Below are 25,265 nucleotides of genomic sequence, written 5' to 3'. Positions count from 1 at the left end.
GACGATAATAAAGTTTAGGAATCAACTTAGACAGAGAGATTTCTTCTCTGATGGTTTTTGAATGCTACATCATGGTCTTGACACTACGATGTACTGGAATTGATATTGAGTGATTTTACAGATAAGTCAATAAAAGGGTTCTTATTTTAGCTGAAAAAATGTCATTTTATTTTTTGCTATGCATTACTACAGGTACACAGGGAAGAGAATAAAAGTTTTTGTTTTCTTCTGCCTTCAGCAGAGTCATGAAACAATCCCCTTCCACTTGCATGTTTTATTCACTCACAAAACCTTGAGGTTCGTGATAAATTGAAGGAAACGAAAGCTCTGGACAAACAATTTTGCAGGAAGAGTAAACCCATCACAGACAGACAAGCAGAGAGTGAAGTTTATTGTGCTTCTTATGAGAAGCTTCAGGAGAAAAACTCCCATAGAAAATACGTATGCATTATTGTCTGTCATTCAGGTAGCCAGCCCATGCTAAAATAGAAAAGAAAATTCTAAACATGATTTTTGCAGTAGCTTGGGTATCGCCATATCCAAGAAAGTACAAACAATTTTTTAGCCATAGACAGCCAAAAGCATCATATCATCAGCTGCGGAGGTCTAAAAGAAAATTCTAAACATATTTTGATTGGATACATATTTTCTTCCAGTTTTTAACTTGAGAACAGAAAAATAATTTGATTGCAGCTAAAATGGTTCATATTACTACATACCTTTTCTGAATCATGGTTAATCATTTTAACATCAATTAAGGAGTTGATTGTTTTTGTCAATTCTCTCTCATTCATTTGCGTGCTGTCCTCAAGTTCTTTGTAACTGACAGTTTCACTGTTGTTGAAAGCGAGCAGAACAGCCATTTGGTATGTTGTGACCATGGCGACATAGGGTTTGCACAAATAGTTCATTTTTACTTCTCCTAGAGAAGTGAAACAAATAAATAAATTAGAACAGCAATATAACTGATAAAATATCAGACTGTAATTTGCGAAGAACTACTTTCCAAAACTGTTTACTTTTCTTGATATCTTCTTTCAGTAACCTAAAGAAACAAAGTTAAAACTTAAAGAACATTTTGGGGTCAGCCTGGTGACTCACCAACAATTGCTGTGTTCTTCCATGTGGAAGATCCCTGGCTTGACTGCTGGCCTGGGTCCTGCACACCCCTAGTTGCTCAGGGCTGAGGTGCTGCAGAGGCAGCTTCACAGGTCATAGGGGAAAGCATTTATGGCCATCAATAAAAGCAACACTTGGTGGATGGATTTAGGCCCAGATGCACTAAACTTTAACGACCCTTTAACGAAGAATTTTTGAACCGTGGCATGCATTAAAGGCCATTTTCCGACGACGGTAGCAGAAAATGAAAACGGAATGCAGATGAACAAATTGTGTAGAAACCCTATTAAAACGAGATGCATCAAAGTTTTCCGACTACCCTAACGCTGGAAAACTGCCGGAAAGCTAATGACAGGTCTGTACCTGTACGCCCCGGTCAGGGAAGACGAAGGAGAGAGACGTCCTGAAGACTGCAGCGATCTGATGGTCTTCTTGCCCGTGCAGCACCTTCATACAGAGGTGAGAGGCGCTGCACAGGCCCGGTAATGTGGAGGGGGGGCCCGGTGGAGGGGGGATCAGCGGCGACGATGACCTCGGGGGGGGGGGGGGGGGGGGGGCTGTGTGGAGAAAGAGTTGAAAGACAGGAAGGGAGGGGGGCCGGGCTCCTAAAGCTTTGATTTTTGTTTTGTTTTTTAATTTAATGCTGGGGGACGAAGCGGGGAGCAGCGGCGAACACGGGCGGGGGGGGGGGGGGGGGGGGGCAAGGCCGTACATACAGGACGCTCCTGATGAGCGCCTTTACCCCCTCCCGATCCACGTGTTTTTGTTTTGGTTTTTTTTTTTTTTTTTTCTGACGTTTGTGGCATGCGCAGAGCAGCCAGCATAAGGCTTGGCTGCTCTGCGCATGCTTTAAGGGCCGATTACTGACGGGGATTCCACCAGTTTGATGCATTGTACTTTCAAATACCGCACCGAACACGTGCGACTTGTTTTTTTTTGGTGCATTGTTTGTTTTTTTAAATTTGTTAAGGACTTTTACATTTTTGATTTTTTAACGTTTGGTTGATGCATCTGGGCCTTAGAGTCCATAAAACAGGGCTCTGGGTGGATCTCTGATCTGGTTTCAATGCTCCTGTTTTCAGGACTGTTGCTGTAATGACCAGATTAGGAAAAATGAGGTATGTTAAAACAAAGGGAAAATCCCAGGATAGTTGTGCATAAACACTCATGGAAACAGGATCTCAGCACTGAGCTAAAAACTGGCCCCTCTCCCTTGAAAATTTAAAGTACATTACTGTTCATATGAGCAGAACAGGTACAATGTATGGGCATACGTCCAAAGTCCAGAGCTCTCAGCTCGGAGGGTCCCAGGATTGGGGGTTTGTCCTATGCCATGCTCAATGACTTCTATTAACATCTGGAGCCTGTTGATGCTGGTTCCAATTCTCCAAGGTTTCAAGTGATAGGCCTGAGAGCACTAGAACCAATATCCCCTAGTCAGAGCCCTAGCCCCAAGTCCCTGAGTCCAGAGAACTTCTGCCACCCTGTGCTGGCAAACAAGATGTTTTTGCTTTTCTTATAAGCTCTTACCACTTAATTTTATTGTTTTAGCACATTTTTTAAAATAAAATTTTTAGCATACTTTTTAAAGTGCAAGTTATTTTCCATACTATTAACTTAGGGCCTCTTTTATTTATTTATTGCATTTGTATCCCACATTTTCCCACCTATTTGCAGGCTCAATGTGGCTTACAATGTATTCATTATTGGTAGATACTAGATTGGAAGATAACAATTAGTGTTGCATAGAGAACATGGATGACATAATAGAGATTAAACAATTGAATTAAACAAGAATTTAAACAGCAGATGTAAGAGAACAACAGATCTGATTATAGATAAAGTGGAGATGTGTTGCATTTGTATTTTCTAATCTTTTTACAAAGCAGCGCTACTGATTCTCGGTGCGGCAAATGAGAGGAAGCCCATTCAATTTCTAAGAGCTTCCTCTCATTTGCCACGTGGGAATTGCTAGTGTGGCTTTGTAAAAGAAACCCTTACATTGGTAGTAAAATTAGTTTTTAGTATGACAACTTAAAACGTGTGCTAATTTTTAAGGCACTTTTCTATGTGTATCTTATTACATCAGCTTTAAAACTTCAAAGAATCTAAGGAACGAGAAAGTGGCCTGAATCTAAAGCCTTGGCATAAGCACTATCACCAAGTCACTGTATCAGTCAGGTTGAGTCCAGTTTTAATTCATACATTCTGAGTTTGTCTTCTGTGCAACTTTGCTATCTTTTAGGTATGAGAAGCTACAGACTCTTGGCCAGTACAATAAAGTTGCTTATTATAATGGAGATCTTCCTGAAAGAGCAAGACAAATCAGTGACACTAATGGAGGATGTTATTTGATGGCACCAAGATGGACCAGCTCCATTAGAGCTCAGATAAATCTACATGATTATTTATGATCATGCAGAGTAGCTTCCATGCAACTTCTCCCACCTGACTCCCTTCAGTTTAATATAAAGTTTAAATAAGCTTCACCTCTAAAATGGAGGTGGAAGAATATGCGTGGTTGATTTAGGTGTTCATTTTCAAAGCACATAGACTTACAAAGTTACATAGTAACCTATGGGGCTCATTTTCAAAGCACTTAGATTTACAAAGTTCCATAGGTTATAACTTTGTAACTTAAGTGCTTTGAAAATGAGCATCTTAACCTGCTGTGTACAAAGAACCTCCATTACAGGTAATATACATCACTTTCTCCATCAACAAGAAAGAAGAAAAACAACTGCACTATTGCAGAATTCCAAGTTTAGAGTTGCAATAAGAATATGCTAAGAGGAGCAACTTAATGAGATTTGCTTTTATCTTTTTGCTCATTTATTTAAACTAGGGCTGCATTTTGATTAACATTTTTAACAGTGTGATAAAAAAATAAAGGAAACAGGGAAAACTTACTACTACTACTTATCATTTCTATAGCGCTACTAGACGTACGGTGTGCTGTACACTTGAACATGAAGAGTAAGTCTCTGCTCGACAGAGCTTACAATCTAATAAGAACAGACAAACAGAACAAATAAGGGATAAGGAAATTACTTAAGGTGGGAATGATAAAACAGACAAGGGTACTGAACAAGTGAAGAGGGATTAGGAGTTAAAAGCAGCCTCAAAAAGGTGGACTTTTAGCCTAGAATTGAAGACAGCCAGAGATGAAGCTTGAAGTAATGGCTCAGGAAGTCTATTTCAGGCTTATGGTGCAGCAAGATAAAAGGAACGGAGTATGGAGTTGGCAGTGGAGAAGAAGGGTACACAGAGATTTACCCAGTGAATGGAGTTCCTGGAGAAGAGTGTAGGGAGAGATAAGAGTAGAGGGGGACGGAGTCTGAAGTTGGAGGAGAAGTTTTATTTAATAAAATACTAAATATGTTTATTTAATAAAATACTAAATATGCTTGTATTTGGTCATTTTTAAAATTGTTATGCTGTTAACAAAATTGTCTTTGTGGGGAGGACTGGGGGGGGGGGTGAGAATCAGATGCAGTCACTCACAGTCTATGTGACTGCATCTCTCTTCCCTCCTGTTCCCCCCCCCCCCCACTTTCTACAGCCTGCATGCATGACTAATCTGACTCACAGATCAGACAACACAGGACCGCATCTCTTTTCCCTCCTGTCCTCTGTCTCCCCCCCCCCCCCCCCCACAGACTGCCTGCATGTCTAGCTACAGGCGGGCCTGGATGGGCCGAGGCCCACCCATTTTTGGCTCAGGCCCACCCAGTCTCAGTGATCACCAATCAGATGCCAGTTACCCTGCACACTGCACTGCCACTGCTCCAATCGCTTAACTCAGACTCAGCCATATGTAGAAAGTAGTGAAACACGTCTCGTGAGCTGAGCCCTGCAGCTCTGTTATTTTTTAATTTTTTTTAATTTACCAGTGCTGCAACAGGCCTTCAGCAAGCAAAGTAGCAGCCCTCCTGCCGTACTGCCTTGTTTGCTTCTGCTCTGGAGTCGGGCTTCGCTCCATGCTGTGCTCTTAAGGCGGCTTACCTCTGTTGGTTGCTCCGTCTCCGTTCCCCATGACTGCAGCAATTGCAGGCAATTCCTTCACTGTTCACTCAGTGACGCTTAATTCCTTCACAGTGTTCGTTCACTGACGCTTCTCTGCCCCTGTGGCGCATGCATCGATCCTGCACAGGTCAGGTCACAGTGAGCCCCCCGCCAGGACCCAAACCTGCGGCACAGTCAGGAAGTTGGAAGTCCCGGAGGCCGGTGCTGCCTTGAACTTAGCAGCCCTGTGCAGCTGGGGAAATCTGGGCACTTATGCTCCAGCCCCAGACACCAGGAGTGAGTTAGTAGCTGCATTGAATTGAAGCCTACTCCCCCATGGCCAACATCAGCCACTGCTAGGAGACAAATTGGGTCTTCTCCCTAGCACTGCACCATGTGCACACTGATCGGGGCCTGAAGACTTCTCTGAAATCACAGGAAACTTTCTCTGCATTGGACTCAGGTTTAAAAAACAAAACAGTTTTATATTTAATGGTGGTGGTCTTCTCGGTGGGGGTGAGTTCTGCAGTGGCCAGGTTTTAAAAAATATGTATATATTTTATGTTGGGCTTCTGGATGGGGGTGGGTGATTGGGAAGGGAAGAGGAGATGTTAGACCATGGGGGAAGGGAGAGAGAAGGGCAGGACTGTTTCCAGACTATGAGGAGTAGGTAGAGGAGGGCTGATGCTGAGATATGGGGGATTGGGGAAGGGGGAGGGGAAGGACAGGGATGATGTCAAGCTACAGGGAGGGATGGGGAAAGGGGTAGACAAGGGCAGGGCTGATGCTGGCGTATGAAGGGTAGGGAAGGGCAGGCTGCAGAGATGTCAATTTATCTAGTTCCAGGCTGGAGAATTTGGGGCAGTCCTGGTTTTGAACTTATATCCCAAAACAGTGTAGGATCTGTAGTGCCCTTTCAGTGCTTTGAGTCCCATAATTCAAAAGCATGGAGAGGGCAGAAATCCATGACTGTCCCAAAATTTCCACCCTGGAACTGGGTAACTTGGCATCTCTGGGGCTGATGCTGGGCTACAGGACAATTTCTAATTTTTGATCCTTTTTCTGTAATTGGCGAGAGTTGTTCTGTGTTCTGGCATTTGCTTTGTATGGTGACATATCTGTCTGGCTTTTAAAATGGGATATATATTGCTGTTGTATATATTCACTGCTGCCTTTTAAAGGTATTGTTATTCATATTTGTGTGTTCAGAATTGGTGGTGTTAAGGTTTGCTATATAGGCTCGAAGAAGCTTCATAAGATTTAATGTTACTTCACAAAGAATCTGGCAGGGAAGGGTTTTTGACAATGTTGCTATTACAGAGGTCCTACCAGAATTTTAATACACTTTTTTTTTCAATGGAAAACTGTAAGAGAAAACATCTTAGCTGTGGACTATGACAGATCTGCTAAATATCTGTAGGCCAATTTGCCATTTTTATCTAAACTTTTAGAAAAGGTGGTTTTAACACAGTTTAATCAGGCATTTACATTTGTTATAAAGCAAAGTTTGAAGGATATGTGCCATTGTTATATTATTTTGCAGGATACTGTGATGTGTGTTCAGATGTTTGCAATTATAGTAGACTTATGTCTGGTCAGTTATGTTTGTCTAGTAATTGCCTAAATTGTGGGATAGTGCAGGATAGACATTTTTTAAATAAATTTTAAAATGATGGTGTTCCATAAGTATATATGCAGTTTATGTTGACACAGGACAACTGTTGGGCAGATTATATAGTTAGAAATCCTTCATCAAGTGCACTCTAAGGCATTATTTTGTAATATCCCATGAAACACTACTCGTACCTGTATACATAGTGCCCACCCACATTAGCTTTGGGCCTACCCAAAATGTCAGGTCTGGCTACGCCACTGGGGGAAGATGGGGGGGGGGGGGGGGGTAGACAGATGCAGTCCAATCACAGCCTGTGTGACTGCATCTCTCTTCCCTCCTGTTCCCCCCCCCCCCCAAAAAAAAAAAAAAAACCTCCACAGACTGCATGTCTATCAGACATGCAGGAAGGAAGCAGTCTGGGGAGGTGGAGGGGACCTGGGGACATGCTGGACCTCTCGGGGGGGGGGGGGGTGTAGGGGAGGATACTGAGACAAGGCTAGACCTCATGGAGGGGGAGGAGGAGCTGACTGGGACCAGGCTGGACCTCACTAGGAGGAGAGGAAGGGGAACCGGGAACATGCTGGACCTCACACAAGAAGGAGAAGCTGATAGGAACCAGGCTGGACTTTGCCGGGGGGGGGGGGGGGGGGGATCAGAAAATGCTGAACCTCACACAGTGAAGAGGAGGAGCAGCAGATAGGGACCAGGCTGGACCTCACAAGGGGGAAGAGGGACATGCTGGACCTCACCAGAGGGAGGAGCTGATAAGGACCAGGCTAGACCTCACTGGGGGGGGGGGGGGGGGGGGGAGAGGAACCTGGAACCTGCTGCACCTAGCGAGGGGGAGGGGAGGAAGAGCTGACCAGGAACATTGACCTAGCGGGGAAGGGGAGGAGGAGCTGACCAGGATCACGCTGGACCTTATGAGGATGGGGACCAAGACCACACTGGACCTCAAGGGGGGGGGGGGGAAGGAAGGACTGGGGCCGCAACCAGACTGGACTTTGTGGGGAGGGGAAGAGGGGATGGCATTTACTGGTGGCGGGGAGGGAGGAAGGGAGGCAGGCAGCAGCAGTGATGGCAGACTGGGCAGCAAAAGCAAAAGGGGTACCTCGTTAGGAGCTCGAAGCAGCAACGACAGCAGGCTGGGCTGGTGGGCAGTAAACAAGCAGAAGCGGGTGCCTCATTGGGAGCACTCGCTGATATTCAGCGTGCTCCCAATAGAGACACTCCTCATTGGCTCCCCGGCAGAAAGCCAATCAGGAGATCCTGTCAAATAGCTAATCCAAGGAGAGGAAGGGAAGGAGAAGGCAATGGCGGCCTTGTGTGAGCAGAGAAAAAGGTAAGTAACTTGGGGGTCAATTAATTTTATTAACAGGGATTAATTTTTTCACGGTTAATAAATATTATGTTAATTACAATTAACGTGCAGCCTTATTAAATATTAGTGCCTATTTTATACGATTGCTCTTTTATAGACCACCTTACTTAAAAAAAATTACCAAAGGCTCTGCTGACATGCTCTGCTGACATGCATAGGAACTCTCAGAAACATTTTGGAAACAAAGAATAAAGTAAATTCAGTAGCATGAGGTGCAATAACATCTGGCTGTAAATTTTTCCAGGATATTTTACAGAAATGCATTGAGCCCTGCTCACAAGGATGAAAAGTGCATGTGTTTATATTAGGGCTGCACACCAATTAAAAGGTTTAATTGCACGACAGTCTGCAATTACAATTTTTAATCGTGTATTTCATTGCATAAAGCGTCCCCCCTCAAAACAGAAGTAAATTTTCAGAATTGACATTTTTCAATTACTAAACTTAAAATAAATTCATTTTTCTTGCCTTTGTTGTCTGGTGATTTTTGTTTTTCTACTCATCTCTTTCCCGTCTCTGGTTCTGCTTCCCTCTCTCTGTCCTCTGAACTCTGTTTCCAGGGCCCACTCTCTATTCACTATTTCTTTTCTCTCTTCCTTTCTTCTTCACTCCCTGCCCTATATCCATCTTTCACATCCAACTTTCTTCCATTTTTCTGCCTCCTTACTACTACTACTTAACATTTCTAAAGTGCTACCAGGGTTACGCAGCGCTGTACAATTTTAAATGAGGAAGGACAGTCCCTGCTCAAAAGAGCTTACAATCTAAAGGCCAAGTATGCAGTCAATCAAATGGGGCAGTGTAGGTTTCCTGAACAGAGGTAAGTGGTTATGTGCCGAAAGCTACAGCTCTTTCCTTTCCCTCCATCCATGGGTGACATCTCCTCCTTTCTCTGCCATCCATGTGCATTTCCCCTCTCTCCCTTCTCCTACCCTCTGTTTATGTCCACCATCTCCCTTCTTTTCTTCTTCCATCCCTCCATTTCCAACATCTGTCCTTCTCTTCCCTTGCCATCCAGCATCACCCATTTCTCTCTCTTTCCCAACCACCATCAACCCACCTCTCTCTCTTCCCCCTCATCATCCAGTATCACCCATCTCTTCCCTCACACACCAGCACTGCCCCGTCTCTAGGTCTACCCCCCACCACCATCTAGTATCACTGTCGCTCCTCCTCTCCCCACCACCACTACCACAAAAACAAAACCATCATCCCTGGATGTATTGCCTTGTCTCTCCCTATATCCTACATTGCCCCCCCCCCCCAATATTCTGCACTGCACTGTCTGTCCTCACCTCCCATATTCTGCATTGTCACATCTCTTCTCCATTATATTATGTATTCCTCTCTTTCCCCACCCCCCATATCCTACATTGCCCCATCTCTTCCCCCCCTCTGTTCCATCTTTCTGCATCCTCCATATCCTGCATTGTCCCATCTTTTCCCCTCCCCACAGCCTGCGCTGCTGTTTCTCCCCATCCCCCTGTATCCAACTTTGCCCCATCTTTTCCTCCTCCCCCCCATACTCTACATTGTCCCATCTCTTCTGACCTCCCCCGTACGCTACATTGTCCATTTTTGTCCACCCGTCCTCTTTCCCCCTTCCTGGTGGCTCACTCATTTTAGGCGGTCTGAAGCTCCTGCACCAGTCCGCTGCTTGTCTTCACAGTGGCTGTGACAGCGACAGTAAGTAAAAGGCAGATGTAGGGATGTTCCCCATCTGCGTGCTGTTGCTTGCTCTGCCAGACCCAGAAACAGGAATTTACATCAAGTAATGTAACTTCCTATTTCTGGGCCCCATAAAGCCAGTGGCAGCACACGGAGGGGAACGTCCCTGTGTCTACCTTTTACTTGCTGTCACAGCAGAGGTGAAGAAAAGTGGACCGGTGCAGGTGCTTCAGGACGCCTAAAATGAGTACGCCTGCGGGAGGAGGAGAGAACAGGGAGACAAGATGGGGCAATGCAGAGTATGGGGGAGGCGGGAAGAGATGGAACAATGTAGAATATGGGGGAGGAGGGAAGAGATGTTTTTTTAACATATTTATAAATGATCTAGAGATGGGAGTAACTAGTGAGGTAATTAAATTCGCAGATGACACAAAATTATTCAGGGTCGTCAAGTCACAGGAGGAGTGTGAAAGACCACAGGAGGACCTCGCGAGACTGGGGAATTGGGCGTGCAAGTGGCAGATGAAGTTCAATATTGACAAGTGCAAAGTGATGCATGTGGGTAAGAGGAACCTGAATTACAGCTATGTCATGCAAAGTTCCGCGTTAGGAGTTATGGACCTAGAAAAGGATCTGGGAGTCATCGTTGATAAGACATTAAAAACTTCTGCTCAGTGTGCTGCGGCGGCTAAGAAAGCACACAGAATGTTAAGTATTATTAGGAAAAGGATGGAAAACAAACACGAGGATGTTATAATGCTGTTGTATCGATCCATGGTGCGATCGCACCTCGAGTATTGTGTCCAATTCTGGTTGCCGCATCTCAAAAAAGATATAAAGAAATTAGAAAAGGTGCAGAGAAGGGCGATGAAAATGATAAAGGGAATGGAACAACTTCCCTATGAGGAAAGGTTGAGAAGGTTAGGGCTCTTCAGCTTGGAGAAAAGGCAGTTGAGGGGTGATATGATAGAAGTCTACAAGGTAATGAGCGGAGTAGAGCGGACAGATGTGAAGCGTTTGTTTACACTTTCAAACAAGAACAAAACCAGAGACACAAGATGAAGCTAGAATATGGTAGATTTAAAACAAATAGGAGAAAGTTTTTCTTTACTCAGCGTGTAGTTAGGAACTCGTTGCCGGAGAATGTAGTGACAGCAGCTGGCCTTACGGAATTTAAAGGGGGTTTGGACAGATTCCTGAGAGAAAAGTCCATTGAACATTATTAAATTTTTGGGGGGGTTTTGCCAAGTTCTTGAAGCCTGGATTGGCCGCTGTTGGAGACAGGATGCTGGGCTTGATGGACCCTTGGTCTTTTCCCAGTATGGCGGTGCTTATGTACTTATGTAATGTAGAGTATGGGGGAAGAGATGGGGCAAAGCTGGATACAGGGGAGAGGGAGAGAGCAATGTGTTAACTGCGTAAAATGTTTTAATGCAGGTTAAATATTTAGCACATTAATTGTGTTATTTAGTCATTAAGGGCCAGATTCTATATATGGTGCTTAAGAAATCTGTGTGGAACACATTTCCACTTAGGCATATTCTATAAGATTTAGGCACAGTATATAGAATATACTCAGTTGATATCCCAGCGTCTAAAACTATGCACCTCCATTTATACCAACGAAAATGTGGTGTAAATCCCTGCGCATAGATTTACACGGACCGGGTCATATTCTATAGCAATGCGCATAAACTTGGAAAAGCCCAAAAAATGACCATTTCCCACCCATGGCCATGCTTCTTTTGAATTGCGTGCTTTAGAATTTAGGAGCAGTTCATTACAGAATATGCATAGCGAGTTATGCACATGAATTCTAATTATTGCCAATTAGTGCTCATTATTAAGTGCTGTTAAAAACGCTGATTGGCTTAAGCCAATTAAGTTACGCGCGTTGTTATGGGATATGCTCAGATTTTGGTGCAAAACGCTAGGCACGATATAGGGAATCCGTAAATGTGTAGCCTTAATTTAAAGGCATTTGATAGATTAACCTCAGTGCAATTCAATATCAGAGCAGTGCACAAAAGACAACAGTGGATGAAAATCAGAATTAATATAATGATGGTATAACTGATTATACAAATAGATCTATTAAAACTAGCTAAACAAATCTACTGACCAAGTAGTAGTAGCAAGCAAATAAGTAGAGGATCAGGAGTATGACTAAATTTCCAATTTTCTTCAATGAAGAAAAGTAAATACGCTAGTGTGCCTTAGTAAACAGGGCCCTTAGTGTCCTTTTACCCCCTTACATGGGTTTTTCCTGCACGTGGAAGGCCATTTTTACTGCAGCAGTAAAAATGGACAATTTTTTATTTCTCCTATTAATGGCTAGGCGCTAATGTTGCCATTAGCACACAAGCACTTACAGACACCTATTTTGTAGGTGATTAAGGCTTAAGAGCTAATCTTGCACTAATCAATTAGCGCATGGTAATGTAGCTATGCTGACTAGTGCAGAAACACCCACTCTTTGGCACCCAGACATACCCTTCCGCAATAAAATAAAAAATATTTTTTAGTGTGTGGTTTGCACACACAGACCACAAAATTACCACAGCACGCTTGAGCGCATCCCACGGTAATCCATCTTAAACTGCGGTAAGCGTGTGCTAGTGCTTACTGCAGCTTAGTAAAAGAACCCCTCAGATAAATAAATTCCTCTGAAAGTTAGGATTTTCTAAGTTTTTAATATAGTAAAAAGTTTCATTGTTACCTGTACACAAATAATGTAACCAAGTAAGTTTTCTTCCACTGAAGTGCTGACTGTAAAATAATTCAAACTGCAAAACAAACAAAAGCAAAACATCATATTAATTCTAATAAATGATAATTTAAAATCTCAAAATTCAACTGTGTGAAATTTTTTTTTAAAGCATGAAAATGATTTTAGGCTGCCAACGCAATTCTTACCCATTATGAGTAGTATATTCCTGACCTAAAGTTTTAAAAATTGCAAATCTCTCTATATAAAACGCACCTCCAACGTTCGAATGAAGCCTCTGTTAGCCAAAAGTGAAGGGGGTGAGATCGCATTGTGTCTGCCCCGCCCACGCGTCAAACGTGATGACGTCGAGGGCGGAGCAATGACACTCATCCAATCGCAACGCTCGGCAGCAAAGCGTCAGGGAAGGAGGCGGCGCTCTCAACGTCTAGCCTTCCCTTCGCTGTGTTCCGCCTTCTTCTGACGTCAAGGATGACGTCAAAAGAAGGCGGAACACAGCGAAGGGAAACCTAGACGTCGGGAGCACCGCCTCCTTCCCTGACGCTTCGCTGCCGGAACCACGGAGGTACATTTAAAAACAAGAAAAAAAAAAAAAAACCATGTTGGGGGGAGCGAAGAGGGTGGCCACAAAAGAAAAACAATGGGAGCGGGAGGGCAGGGGAGAAACGACACCATGGATGCGAAGGGGGGGGGGGGGGAGAAGAGGGCGGCCCAGGCTGGGACATGGGAGAGAGAGGAGCATGGATGCAAGGGGGGGGTCATGGAAGGGAGACAGGGGACTTGCTGGAAAAGGATGAATGGAGGCGGCAGGGGACAGAGGAGCATGGATGGCCATGGATTGGGAGGGCAGGGCTCAGGGAGAGAGGGCAATTGCTGGAAAGGGATGAATGGAGGGGGCAGGGGACAGAGGAGCATGGATGGGCATGGATTGGGAGGGCAGGACTCAGGGAGAGAGGGAAATTGCTGGATAGGGATGAATAGAGGGGACAGATGGGCATGGATGGATATGGATTGCAGGGCAGGCCTCAGGGAGACAGGGCAATTGCTGGATAGGGAAAAATGGAGGGGCCAGGTAACAGATGAGCATGGATGGGCATGGATTGGAAGGGCAGGACTCAGGGAGACGGGAATTGCTGAATAGGGATGAATGGAGGGGACAGATGGCCATGGATGGATATGGATTGCAGGGCAGGCCTCAGGCAGAGAGGGGAAATGCTGGATAGGGAAAAATGGAGGGGCCAGGTGACAGATGAGCATGGATGGGCAGGACTCAGGGAGAGGGGAATTGCTGGATAGGGATGAATGGAGGGCACAGATGGGCATGGATGCATATGGATTGCAGGGCAGGCCTCAGGCAGAGAGGGGAATTGCTGGATAGGGATGAATGGAGGGGCCAGGTGAAAGAGGAGCATGGATTGGAAGGGCAGGACTCAGGGAGAGGGGAATTGCTGGATAGGGATGAATGGAGGGGACAGATGGCCATGGATGGATATGGATTGCAGGGCAGGCCTCAGGGAGACAGCGGAATTGCTGGATAGGGATGAATGGAGGGGCCAGGTGACAGAGGAGCATGGATTGGACTCACACTTTCACTCTGACTCTCAAACACACTCTCCCAAACACACACACTCCGAGGAAAACCTTGCTAGCGCCCGTTTCATTTGTGTCAGAAACGGGCCTTTTTTACTAGTTTATTATATTTTACTAAGCTAATATTTAGACAACGTTTTAGCATTCAAATTTGCTTTTAAATTATATTTCTGCCTTATCAGGTTGAAATTACAGAATACTGTTATACCAGGAGAACTCTGAAGAGAGAGGATTTAGGGCTTTAACAGTAAAATAATAACTATTCATCCTATGGTTTATAGTTTATTTCCACTACTCTTCCCTGTAATGAAAGTTCTTATACAAACAGCAGGATAAATCTGACACATTAGTGGGTGGTCTTGTGCAATAGTGTCAAGACAAAGTACTGAATGTGTATATTTATTCCCAAGCAAAGCTGATTCCTGCTCCTCCTCCATCTGATATTAAGTGACAAGGTTGATCCCCATAACGAAGAGACGGTTTGTATATTTTATTTATACAGGGGTCTCTGGATAACTCCTCTTATAGGTAACTATTTCACTTTCTGAGTTGAAAAGCAAAATGAAATCTGCCATAAACTGAAGGTTGTATCTTTTGATGGAATGGTTATAAGCTTACAGAAGTATCATGTGACAAGAACACATTCTGCTCCATGAAAAACTGTCCTTTTGAGGCTGGTTGTCTAGACAGTAGTAGGAAGGGAAGATGTAGTCTGAAGTTCATGTTGTCGCTTTACAAATATCTTTAACTGAATTGAGCGATGATGGTGCACCTTGACAGAAGGAAACCATGAGAGGTGGAGGAACAAACACACAGAGGGCAACCACCAGAGGTAGAGGAACAAAGACATCACTACAAAAAGTCACAAATATAAACAACAGTAGGGTATTGCACTCCAGTATTCAACAACGCTCAACAGAGGGCAATCCAGATATAAGCGCAAGGTGATGAATCCAACAGATCAGTAACAAATATATCCTCCTCTGTTACATGCAAAATCAAAATAGGTGCACTAAGGTGTAACATGCCACAACATATATCCAGCAACATCTAAGGTAAGACCCCACCACAAATGGTCAGCCCTGGAGAGTTAATCAAGTGCCCTTTCCTGCTTCAATCCTCCCCAGTAGCCCCTGTGTCTCTGCCAGTGTATCACAGATGTGTGTGGTTCCATTATGAGTCACTCATAATTTGGCAGGGTATAAAAGCGCAAAACATCTTTAGAAGTAATAATTTGGAGCAGATGGGCGTGAAAGCTTTGCATTGGGCCTCAAATCGCACAGAATAATCTTGAAAACATAGGATGCATTTATTTTCACAAGTCAGTGTTTTCCCAAATCTCACAGCCTGCAATATGGTGGTCTTATGAGCAAAATTTAAATCTTCAGTATGACCTGTGGGAGGCAGCTTGACGCTGGCCTAACCTATGCATCCTTTCCATTCTTAGCGGCCCATAACATTCAGGAAGACTCAATTCCTTTACTAACCAAAGTTCCAAAAATCCAATAAGCTCTTTATCCAATATGGACTCCGGCAGCTCCACAGATCTCAGATTATTCCTCTGAGACCTGTTTTCCAGGTCTTCTAATTTCTCTCCCAATGTCGCCAGTTGTTTTAGAAGCTGCACCTGGGACTCTGCCACCGTGGTAACAGGGTCCTCCACCATGCTAGTTCAGGCCTGGTGTGAAATAAAATCACAGCTCAGCTCTCCCCATTTGAGTCTGCAATCGCTTCAGTTTGGGGTTTATCCAGCATGATTTCCAATGTGGAGATCATCTCCGTGGTGATCTCCACCACCCAGGCCAATGACACTGTTTGGCCTACCGGACTTGAAGATACCGCCATTTTGTCCTCAGCTGCCTTACATAACTCCCAATCCTTTTTCAGGGCTTTTTGCTGAAACCCTACCTAATAACAGGGAGACAAACACTCTTTTTTCATGGTCTCTGTGTCCAGCTCCAATTGACTGAGAAGCCCCTAGATATATGATAGATTGGATTCCTGTCACAAGATTTTTGATGTCTGTTCTGGCTCAGTCTTTATAATACACAATTTGCACCATTGTGCATTAGGGAGAAACTGTGGAATAAAGTCAAGCTTACTAAGCAACTTGGGTAGACCACTGGTGGCTCCAGCAATTAACCCCTAATTACAACCACTCTACCACAAGTCCCATAACATATTCCATTATGGCTAATATTAGATCATGGTTTTTCTACTGCATGATAATACTTTGGATAATAGGGTTACAAGCCACCTCAATCAATGAATGGAACAAAATCCCAGTACTTATCACAGCAAGATGATGTCCCCTCCCCAACAACTGGAAAGACAAAATTATAAAAACCAAAACCCTCTAGGGCCTGTGTAAGTGCTGGGAAGACGATCTTCAGCAGTCCATTTCAGATGCCGTGTGGGAGCGTACCTGGAGATCTTTGTTTCAATACTCCAAATCCTCATCGATGCTGCAATCTATGTATTTCTTCATGCATAGGGTTCTGTGGACACCTCTTAGACTCCATGTCCTCGACTCTTCACTGTCTAGCCTTTGTTGGTCTTGTCAGTCCCAGCGGGGCAATCTAAAGCACCTTATATTTGATTGTTGTGCGTTCAGGGTTTCTGGGCGGATATTTGGTCCCTGATGGTAGAAGTTTTCCATCTTCCGGGTTCACTATTATATCGATATGTGATTCTTAAAGACCGTTGCTTTCAGAGCCCTTTATCATCTAGTGAATGTGCGCTGGTTCATACTATGCTCTCATTGGCTTTAAAAGTCATTTTCCTGCATTGGAAATCCCTGAAACTGGTCCCATATCAAGAATGGTGGCCTTTACTGTTTCAAGCTTACAAATATGAAACTTATCTTGCAAAAAAGTTGTTTAAGTTTGCCTTACATGAGAAGAAATGGTCCCCACTTGTGTCTTATTTTCAAGTTGTATCACGCTGTGCCTAAGGTCCTTTGTTGCTTCTCTTTCGTTGTATACTGTTTGTGCATATACTTCCCCCCCCCTTTTTTTTATTATCCCCCCTTCTTTTCTTTTTCTCTCATCTTACCTAAGTTGCATTGAACATGGTTTACGACTTCCAATGTATAGTTGCTGTTTCTCACTTGTCTTGTTTTGAAAACCAATAAAATTATTTGAACCAAAAAACAAAACAAAACAACAGAGATCAACACCCTAACCAATACCAAAAAGATAAGCACAAACAACAATTGTAATGGCCACAAAATCCAAAAATATAGAATGCGCACACATTTATAGACTGTTAAGAACACCAATATCAACACTGATACATATGTACTCATTCCTATAGGTTACATAAATGAGAGATCAGAAGTAAACAGGTCAACATAATTAGAGACTGGATTGAAACCAAGTAATTAGGTATACTATTCATAACATAAACGTGACTGCAAATGCAAGATGACCCAGTACTGCTTGACTTATGCCCAATGGGACATAAAATAATACACATCAACAGAACTAAAAAGAAAGAAGACGGGGTCGCCTTAATATATAAAAATCCTTCTTTACAGTAGAAGCCATAGCTGAACATATATATATCCCCTGCGATTGAAATCATGTCATGCAAAATCACAGACTGTACATTAATTGATCAAGTATGCAGTATACTTTTTTACCGTCCGCCTGGATAAGTACATAAGTATTGCCATACTGGGAAAGACCAAAGGTCCATCGAGCCCAGCATCCTGTTTCCAACAGTGGTCAATCCAGGTCACAAATACCTGGCAAGATCCCCAAAATGTACAAAACATTTTATACTGCTTACCCCAGAAATAGTGGATTTTCCCCAAGTCCATTTAATAATGGTCTATGGACTTTTCCTTTAGGAAGCCGTCCAAACCTTTTTAAAACTCCGCTAAGCTAACCGCCTTTACCACATTCTCTGGCAACGAATTCCAGAGTTTAATTACATGTTGAGTGAAGAAATATTTTCTCAGATTCATTCGGAAGTTTGCATTCCCTTTATTGGCGCCTCTTTAAAACATCTTTCTCTGTGCTTGCACTTTAGATGTTTTTCTTTAGATTATGGGGTGGTATTTCTAAGCATTTTAGCTTCAGTTATAGTAAACCTTGTTTTTGCCACTGTATGCTTTTGTACACCTCTTTTTTTTTTTGGGGGGGGGGGGGGGGGAACACCTTTTGGACAATTCTTGAAATATAACTGTTGTGTGGGCTGTGTACCTTTCCTTTCCAAAACCTTCTGACTGGGTGTTAGCTGGCAGCTTAGCATATACTCTGCATTTTCTACATCTGACCAACTCTCCATTCTCTACCCTCCAGGAGCTGCTTGCTCAAAATGACTTCATGGACTTCATATCAAACAGTTGCACAAACTTCTTGAATGTCCTTCTACTAGGCTATATCAACCTACACCTACACAAGCAACATGACGCCAATACCAGGCTTCTAACAAACTTCCTGAACCAATGGAACTTCAAAACGACACCAGCCACCTCATCTCAAGTAAAAGATCATCAATTAGACATACTAGCTTACAGGTTCTTAGCCAATAACAACCATATAACAGAAAATCATAACTGGGCAGAGGTGCCATGGTCAGACCATAACAAACTCATTTTCACACTTCAATGGAAAGAGAACGGCAAAAACAGAGAACCAAGGACACATACACTGCCCTAACAGTGATGAATGACCAAACAAACATAATACTCACTAATATTCACTTCATGAGAAACTGGGATGTACTAAGTGGAAACACACTAAACGAAATAGCACCACTCAAAATGAAAAGAAAGAGGAAATGACACCCGCACCCCTGGTTCAACGAGGAACTATTAGAGACGAAAAGACTGCAGGTCACTGGAAGAAAATGGTTCAAAAACAAATCAGACATGAACAAAACCACATGGAGGAAAGCCATAAGTACAAACACATCCTAAAAAGAGCCAAAGCAGAATACTACAGCACATATGTGCACCCAGAAGTGATAAACATGAAAAAAAAAAAATGAGCTAATGAAAAACGTACTGAACACACAATCTCTGCTAACAACAAACGAAAAACCACTAACAGCAGACAAGCTTGTACAATATTTCAAGAAAAAAAATAATAAAAATAAGATCAAACCTAGCAGCAACAGAAACAACATTCATAGATTTCCTATATGAATGTGAAATCGAGGACCACATCAAGGCAGACAGAATCTGGTCCTCCTTCAAGATACCAACAACCAGCTCAGTTAAAGCACTACTGACAAAATATGCATACGCCAATTGCTTACTAGACAGCTACCCAAACTACATGATGGAAAACCCACCAGAATGGTTTATCAAATGCTTAACTGAACAAATAAAATATATGTTCTCAAAAGGCCATTTCCCTTTGACAAGGGCAACATCATACGCACTCCAATCTCTAAAAACACCACCAGAAGAATCGGTGAACTCACTAATTACTGACCAATGGCATCAATACCACTGCTGACCAAAACAATAGAGGGACAAGTAGCACAAATATTAATGGAATACCTAATGCACTTCTCAGTCCTTTACAGCTCTGAATCAGGTTATAGCACTGAAACAGTTATAACCACCCTGATCACAAAATTCAGAATAATAAGCCATGGTCAGTCATTATTACTACTACAATTCGATATGCAAATCAAGTTCCTTCAACCTAGTAGATTACACAATACTAAGGACCCTGCTTGACAACTTAGGCATAACTCGAGCAGCAGCAGCCTGGTTCAACGGTTTTCTAAGAGCTAGATCCTATTTGTCAAGATGTCCAATGAGTTTTCAGCCTCCTGGATCCCTGAATGCGGGGTCCCTCAGGGTTCCCTGGTATCACCAATATTATTCAATGTCCTGATGGCTCCACTTGACAAGAAACATGGAAAAATGGGTTTAAACCCATATACGCAGACAATGTTACCGTCTACATACCTTTCAACAACAGCATCACAGAGATACTGGATAAGTTCAAAAAAGGACTTGACCTAATGGAAAACTGGGCCACAGCTGTCAAACTTAAACTGAAGCGAGGCAAAACCAAATTCCTGGGCCTATCCAGCCAGCACAATCCCATCACTTACCAAAAACCTGCATAATAGATTGACAATCTTATACAATCGAAACACAAATAATACTAGGAATCATTCTCAACAAACATCTGACCCTTGAAGACCAAGTTGCTCAAATCACGTCAAAAAGCTTCAAAACACTATGGAAACTGAGAAGAATCAGACACTATTTCCCCAGTCATTCTGTCTTATAGTACAGAAGCTGATATTGTCCCAGACTACTGTAAAGCAGCATACATAGACTGCAAAGAAAACCTACTACGATCGTTGCAAAACACAGCAGCATGATTGATATTCAGAAAGTCGCAATATGTTAGAGCAACCCCACTACTCATAATGCTACACTGGCTCCCAATAAAGGCCAGACTATTTTTAAAAACTAGTACAATCATCTTCAAAATACTGTTTGGCATGTCACTGGACTACATGCCAGACATGATCAAACTATCACCAAGAAATGCAAACCAGGAACCAAAGGTTACTTACTACTTCACTTGCCCAACTGCAAAAACATACAAGTCATCTACACGGTAGGATTTAGCTACCTAGGTTCAAAATGGTGGAACTCAATTCCCATAGTCATGAAGCATCACGAACTACCTACAGTTCAGAAAAGATCTAAAGACCTACCTCTTCAGGAAATTCTACGAGTAAAATATGCACTAATCATTCTGGAAAAATACACAACACAACCTCTAACAAACGCATCTTTTCATTTAAGAAAAGAACTAAGACATACCTTCTCAAGAAACCCAATGAGTATTCCATACGCACTAATAGTTATCTTGTCAACCACTGTAAAACAAAGCATCATATAACCTTGTAAATGTAAATGAATCAATGTAATCTCTAACAACTGTTAAATGTAAGCAACATTGAACTGAAACTTGTTTTTGGATAATTGTGGAATACAAGTAAGAATAAATAAATAAATCTCCCGCTGCACACAGAGACAAAGATCTATGGGTGCTCCACTGCCATTCTAGGTCAAGAAGAAGCACTTTGCAGATTAAAGGCACATTTTAAAAATCAGGTTTTGCAACACAGAGACTAAGATCTATGGGTGCTCTACTGCCATTCTAGGTCAAGAAGCAGCACATTGAAAAAATCGGGTTTTGCAACAGGATGGCCGGAGGAGTGCTTCTCAGCATCCTCCCATAAGCGTGGCACCATGTGATCTCCTGCTTTACTTTACTTTATTTAATCATGAAATGTGAGGACTACCCAATCAATAAGAGACTACAACAACTCCCAACAAAATAAATGGACTGCCGGGGAGTCGTTTATTTAAACATTTACAGCTATCTAAAATTCTAGGCAGATAAAGTGTACACACACAATACACCAAGCAGAAAATTTTAAAATCAAAACATAAAATCAAAATAAAATATCAAATAAAACAAGATAAATGGTTATTAGCTGTGATCAAGTAAAGCACAAGATATGTTTTACAGATAACATTTTGTAGATTTGTTATATTTTTGGTATGAAGAGCAGTATATCAAAGTGGTTTACAATATAAAAAATGATCACAGCAGAAAAAAAATTAAAACAACAAAAAAAGAGAACAAAAATCTAACTGTAAGACAAGTAAGACACAAAAGACAGTAGTAGTAGTAAATAGTACAACAATTAATTGTTAGACATTGCTAGGAAAATAGGCACACATTAGGAAAACAGAATATCCTGGAGTGCTCCAAAGAAAACCATTACAAAATTAGATCTCAAGAGACTCTCTGCCATGTTTTCATGGCCTTTTAAAACCTCAGTACCGAGGATTCCATTCTCAATTCCAGCAGAAGAATTCCATAGAATAGGTGCTACAATACTAAAGGCAGTTCTACTTAAAGAGTAAAGCCAAAGTCTATGGCAAGAAGGAATAACTAAAAAAATTAGCTTGAGAAGACCAAAGTTTTCACTTAGGTTGATATGGGATAAGTGCTGAATGCAAATATTGAGGAACTTCAGTATCATGTAACCGGTTAGCCAACAGCAAATTTGAACCAATATTGTTCCTTCAATAAGGGAGTTAGAGAATTCCGGAGTCAGCTAAATAATAACTGAGGGTTGCCCCTCAATCATGCTTTAGCTGGGATATGTATCTCCCCTGAACACACACTGCTGGCATGGCAACAAAGCCAGAGTGACAGAAATACAAGGCCTCCAACTTCAACACAAGACCAGCAGTGGCGCACCTAGGGTATTTGACAGCTGGGGCCGATCATTTTTTAACACCCCCCTCCTGAGAATACAAAATACTCAGGACCTACAGAGCTATTCTACCATACCATAAGCAGTAATTTCTAAGAGTGACACAAGGGTGTACCTAGGAAAAGGAAGCATCTTAAACACTGCAGTGAGCACTAGAACATCAATTAACCTATTGTAAAACTAAACCAGCCAGATCGTCGATCCTGCAGTCAAGGCCAACAGAAAGCCATGTCTTTTTCACAGACACAGATACACCCTAATCCACTATAGAATAACTAACCACAAACTAAAAATAGAAATATTTAGATAAAAATTAAACTGAACCCCCAAGAAGCCAGATTCTACATACAATGCAACACCATAGAAACAGTGATAGTAATGTATGTCTCCTAGTACTGTGCAAATAAATTTGAAAAAAACTAACAAATACCAATCACCACTTTACAAATCAACAAATAGAAATAAAATAAATACAGAAATAATATACCATTTATTGGACTAATACATTTAGCTTTCAGAGGCCAAAACATCCTTCCTCAGGTCCATACAATATACTGCTGTTACAGTATCCTATCCTGACCTGAGGAAGGGGGCTTTGGTCTCCGAACGTTAGTCTCTAGTCCCAATTTTCTGCCCCTGCCCCTTTTCAGAACCCAGTTCCAGTCCCCTTCATCCACCTACCCTGCATTACAGCCCCCCTTTTCAGCCCCAGTCCTATTCTCTCATCTGACCCCCTTTTCAACCCAAGAGTCATTCTCCCACCTGCCCCAGCCACTGGCCCCCCACTCACCCTCCTGTTCCAGCTCCAGTCCCCTTCCCCATCTGAACCATCCAAATTCCAGCCCTAGCCCCTATTTTAGCTGTTAGAGCCCCAGCCGCAGCCCCCAGTTCCCACCTGCCCACCCTCAGCTCCCTTGACAGCCCCCTTCTTGTTTCTGCCACCCGGGGCCCTGCATTTTTTAAAATCTTTGAATCGGCCGTGTAGCGTCTGTAAAAGAAGTAGGTTGCCTTGGTCCTTCCCTCACTGTGTCCCGCCCTCCTCTGATGTAACTTCCTATTTCCATGAGGGCGGGACACAGCAAGGGAAGGCCCGAGGCAACCTGCTTCTTTCACAGATGCGATGCTGCCAATTCAAAGATTAGATTTTAAAAATGCAGGGCATCAGGCAGCAGAAACAAGAAGGGGGCTGTCGAGGAAGTTGAGGATGGGCAGGTGGAGACTGCGGAGGAGAGGCAACAGCGGCAGCCTGAATAGAGCGACTGGAGCAGCGGGAGAGGAGCACCCCCTTTTTATTTGCACCCGGGGTGGACCACCCCCACCACTCCGCCCTTAGTAGTCCACTGAAGACCAGTGATTTCCCCGGGTCCTGTCTGGAGAGGGGAAACTGTTGCTTTTAATCAATTCCCCTGCCCTGGCTTGCCTTCAGACTTCCCTCTTTTTTGAAGAAGAAGAAACTATTTTCTCAGAAGGGAAACAAATTTAAAACTCTATTTTTAACTCTGCTGAGGCTAGGAAGTGGGGAGGGTATTCCCCCTGGCAAAGGCTCTGTGAGACCAATGCCAGACACCCCTGTTGAGCAAAAGTCTATGAGCCAAGGCTCAGGAATGCAGGGAGACAGAAAAACGCCTTAAGACTCAGCCAGTAGAAGGAACATAATCTGACTCCTGGGAGATCAAAGTGGCCAGTCTCAACCACGGGTCACAAGCCATAGTGTGACAAGGGAAGCTAGGCCTTGGGGGGGTGGGGGGAGGTACCCCCCTCTGGTACGGCCAGGAACCCATGTCAATAAGTCTCACGGACTGAAGGCCCTTGAACCAAGGCCCGGGACTACAGATGAGTAGAGAACCTCCCCAGGTTCAACTAGGAAAAGAATCATAATCCAGCTCAGAAGAGCCTTCATCGGCCATACTCAATCACTGAACAAATAACTCTGCTTGCATTCCTGGGGAGTCAGGCCTGTAGCCAAAAAAATGCTGCATCAGTCCAACCTGCACCATCTGCTGGAGACACAGCAATATTGATAGGATCTTGGGTGTAAATGACAATAGCAGCAGTGATCCAGGGAAAGAAGAATGGGCAAGAGTTCATCCAAACAAGATTTTTATTGGAAACAAGATGCAAGGTTCAGACAGACCTTCATCAGGGGTCACACAGTCTTCCAAACCAAATCAATGAGGCTTAAAACAGGTGCTTCGATTCCTGTGTGAACATTTCCTCAGTGCAAATGCCAAAACACAATGATGGAGACTTCCTCCTTTTCAGATGGAATGACAGCATTAAAAAGGTTATCTGATAACCACAAAATATATGTTTTTGTGATGTTCAGCTTAAATCTGTTTGCTTGCATCCAAACATGAATCAATTTTAAATACATAGATAAACAATTTTAAATATGTAGATAAATGTTGAATGGCATCTTCAAAAGAGGTCTTAACAGGAAAATAAAGCTGAATATTATCAGCGTAAAGTTTAAACTGGAGACCTAAATAGGATAATAGGCAACAGATAGGTACAGAATACATAAAAAGAATAGCTGATAAAGCAGAACCCTGAGGTACTCCAGTAGACAGCTGTCTCCAATCCGATTGATCAGAATCTTTGTTTCCCTTTCCTAAGTTTTCTAAAGATGTATCTTGTTTAATCAGTGGCGTAACAAGGGGGGGGGGGGGGGGGGTGCGGGAGGGGCAGTCCGCCCCGGGTGTCAGCTCAGGGGGGAGGGGGGGTGCTCCCTGCCAGCTCCCCCCCCCGGGTGCAGCACGATGACAGCCCCCCGACCCAGTGCCTACCCTCCTCAGCTCCCTCCAACCAGCTGAGCACCCTACCTTTAAAAAAATTTCGGAAGCCGTGGAGAGGCGAGGCGCAGCGCCTCACGTCTGCAA

General features: G+C 43.2%; 1 protein-coding gene across 1 annotated transcript in view; it reads right to left on the bottom strand.

Annotated features, from left to right (window-relative positions):
- Window positions 1-25,265, bottom strand: part of CUL2 (cullin 2) — a 419,462-nt gene that overhangs the window by 59,132 nt on the left and 335,065 nt on the right. The window contains exons 19-20 of the mRNA XM_030199038.1: window positions 12,508-12,574; window positions 720-922 (exon numbers count right to left, since the gene is read on the bottom strand). Of these exons, the coding sequence (XP_030054898.1) occupies window positions 720-922; window positions 12,508-12,574 (270 nt within the window). The remainder of the gene's footprint in view (window positions 1-719; window positions 923-12,507; window positions 12,575-25,265) is intronic.

The sequence above is a fragment of the Microcaecilia unicolor genome, chromosome 1, assembly GCF_901765095.1.
Source record: "Microcaecilia unicolor chromosome 1, aMicUni1.1, whole genome shotgun sequence".
Taxonomy (NCBI): domain Eukaryota; kingdom Metazoa; phylum Chordata; class Amphibia; order Gymnophiona; family Siphonopidae; genus Microcaecilia; species Microcaecilia unicolor.
Note: the sequence above shows the minus strand (reverse complement) of the source record. Positions and strands in the feature narration are given on the sequence as shown.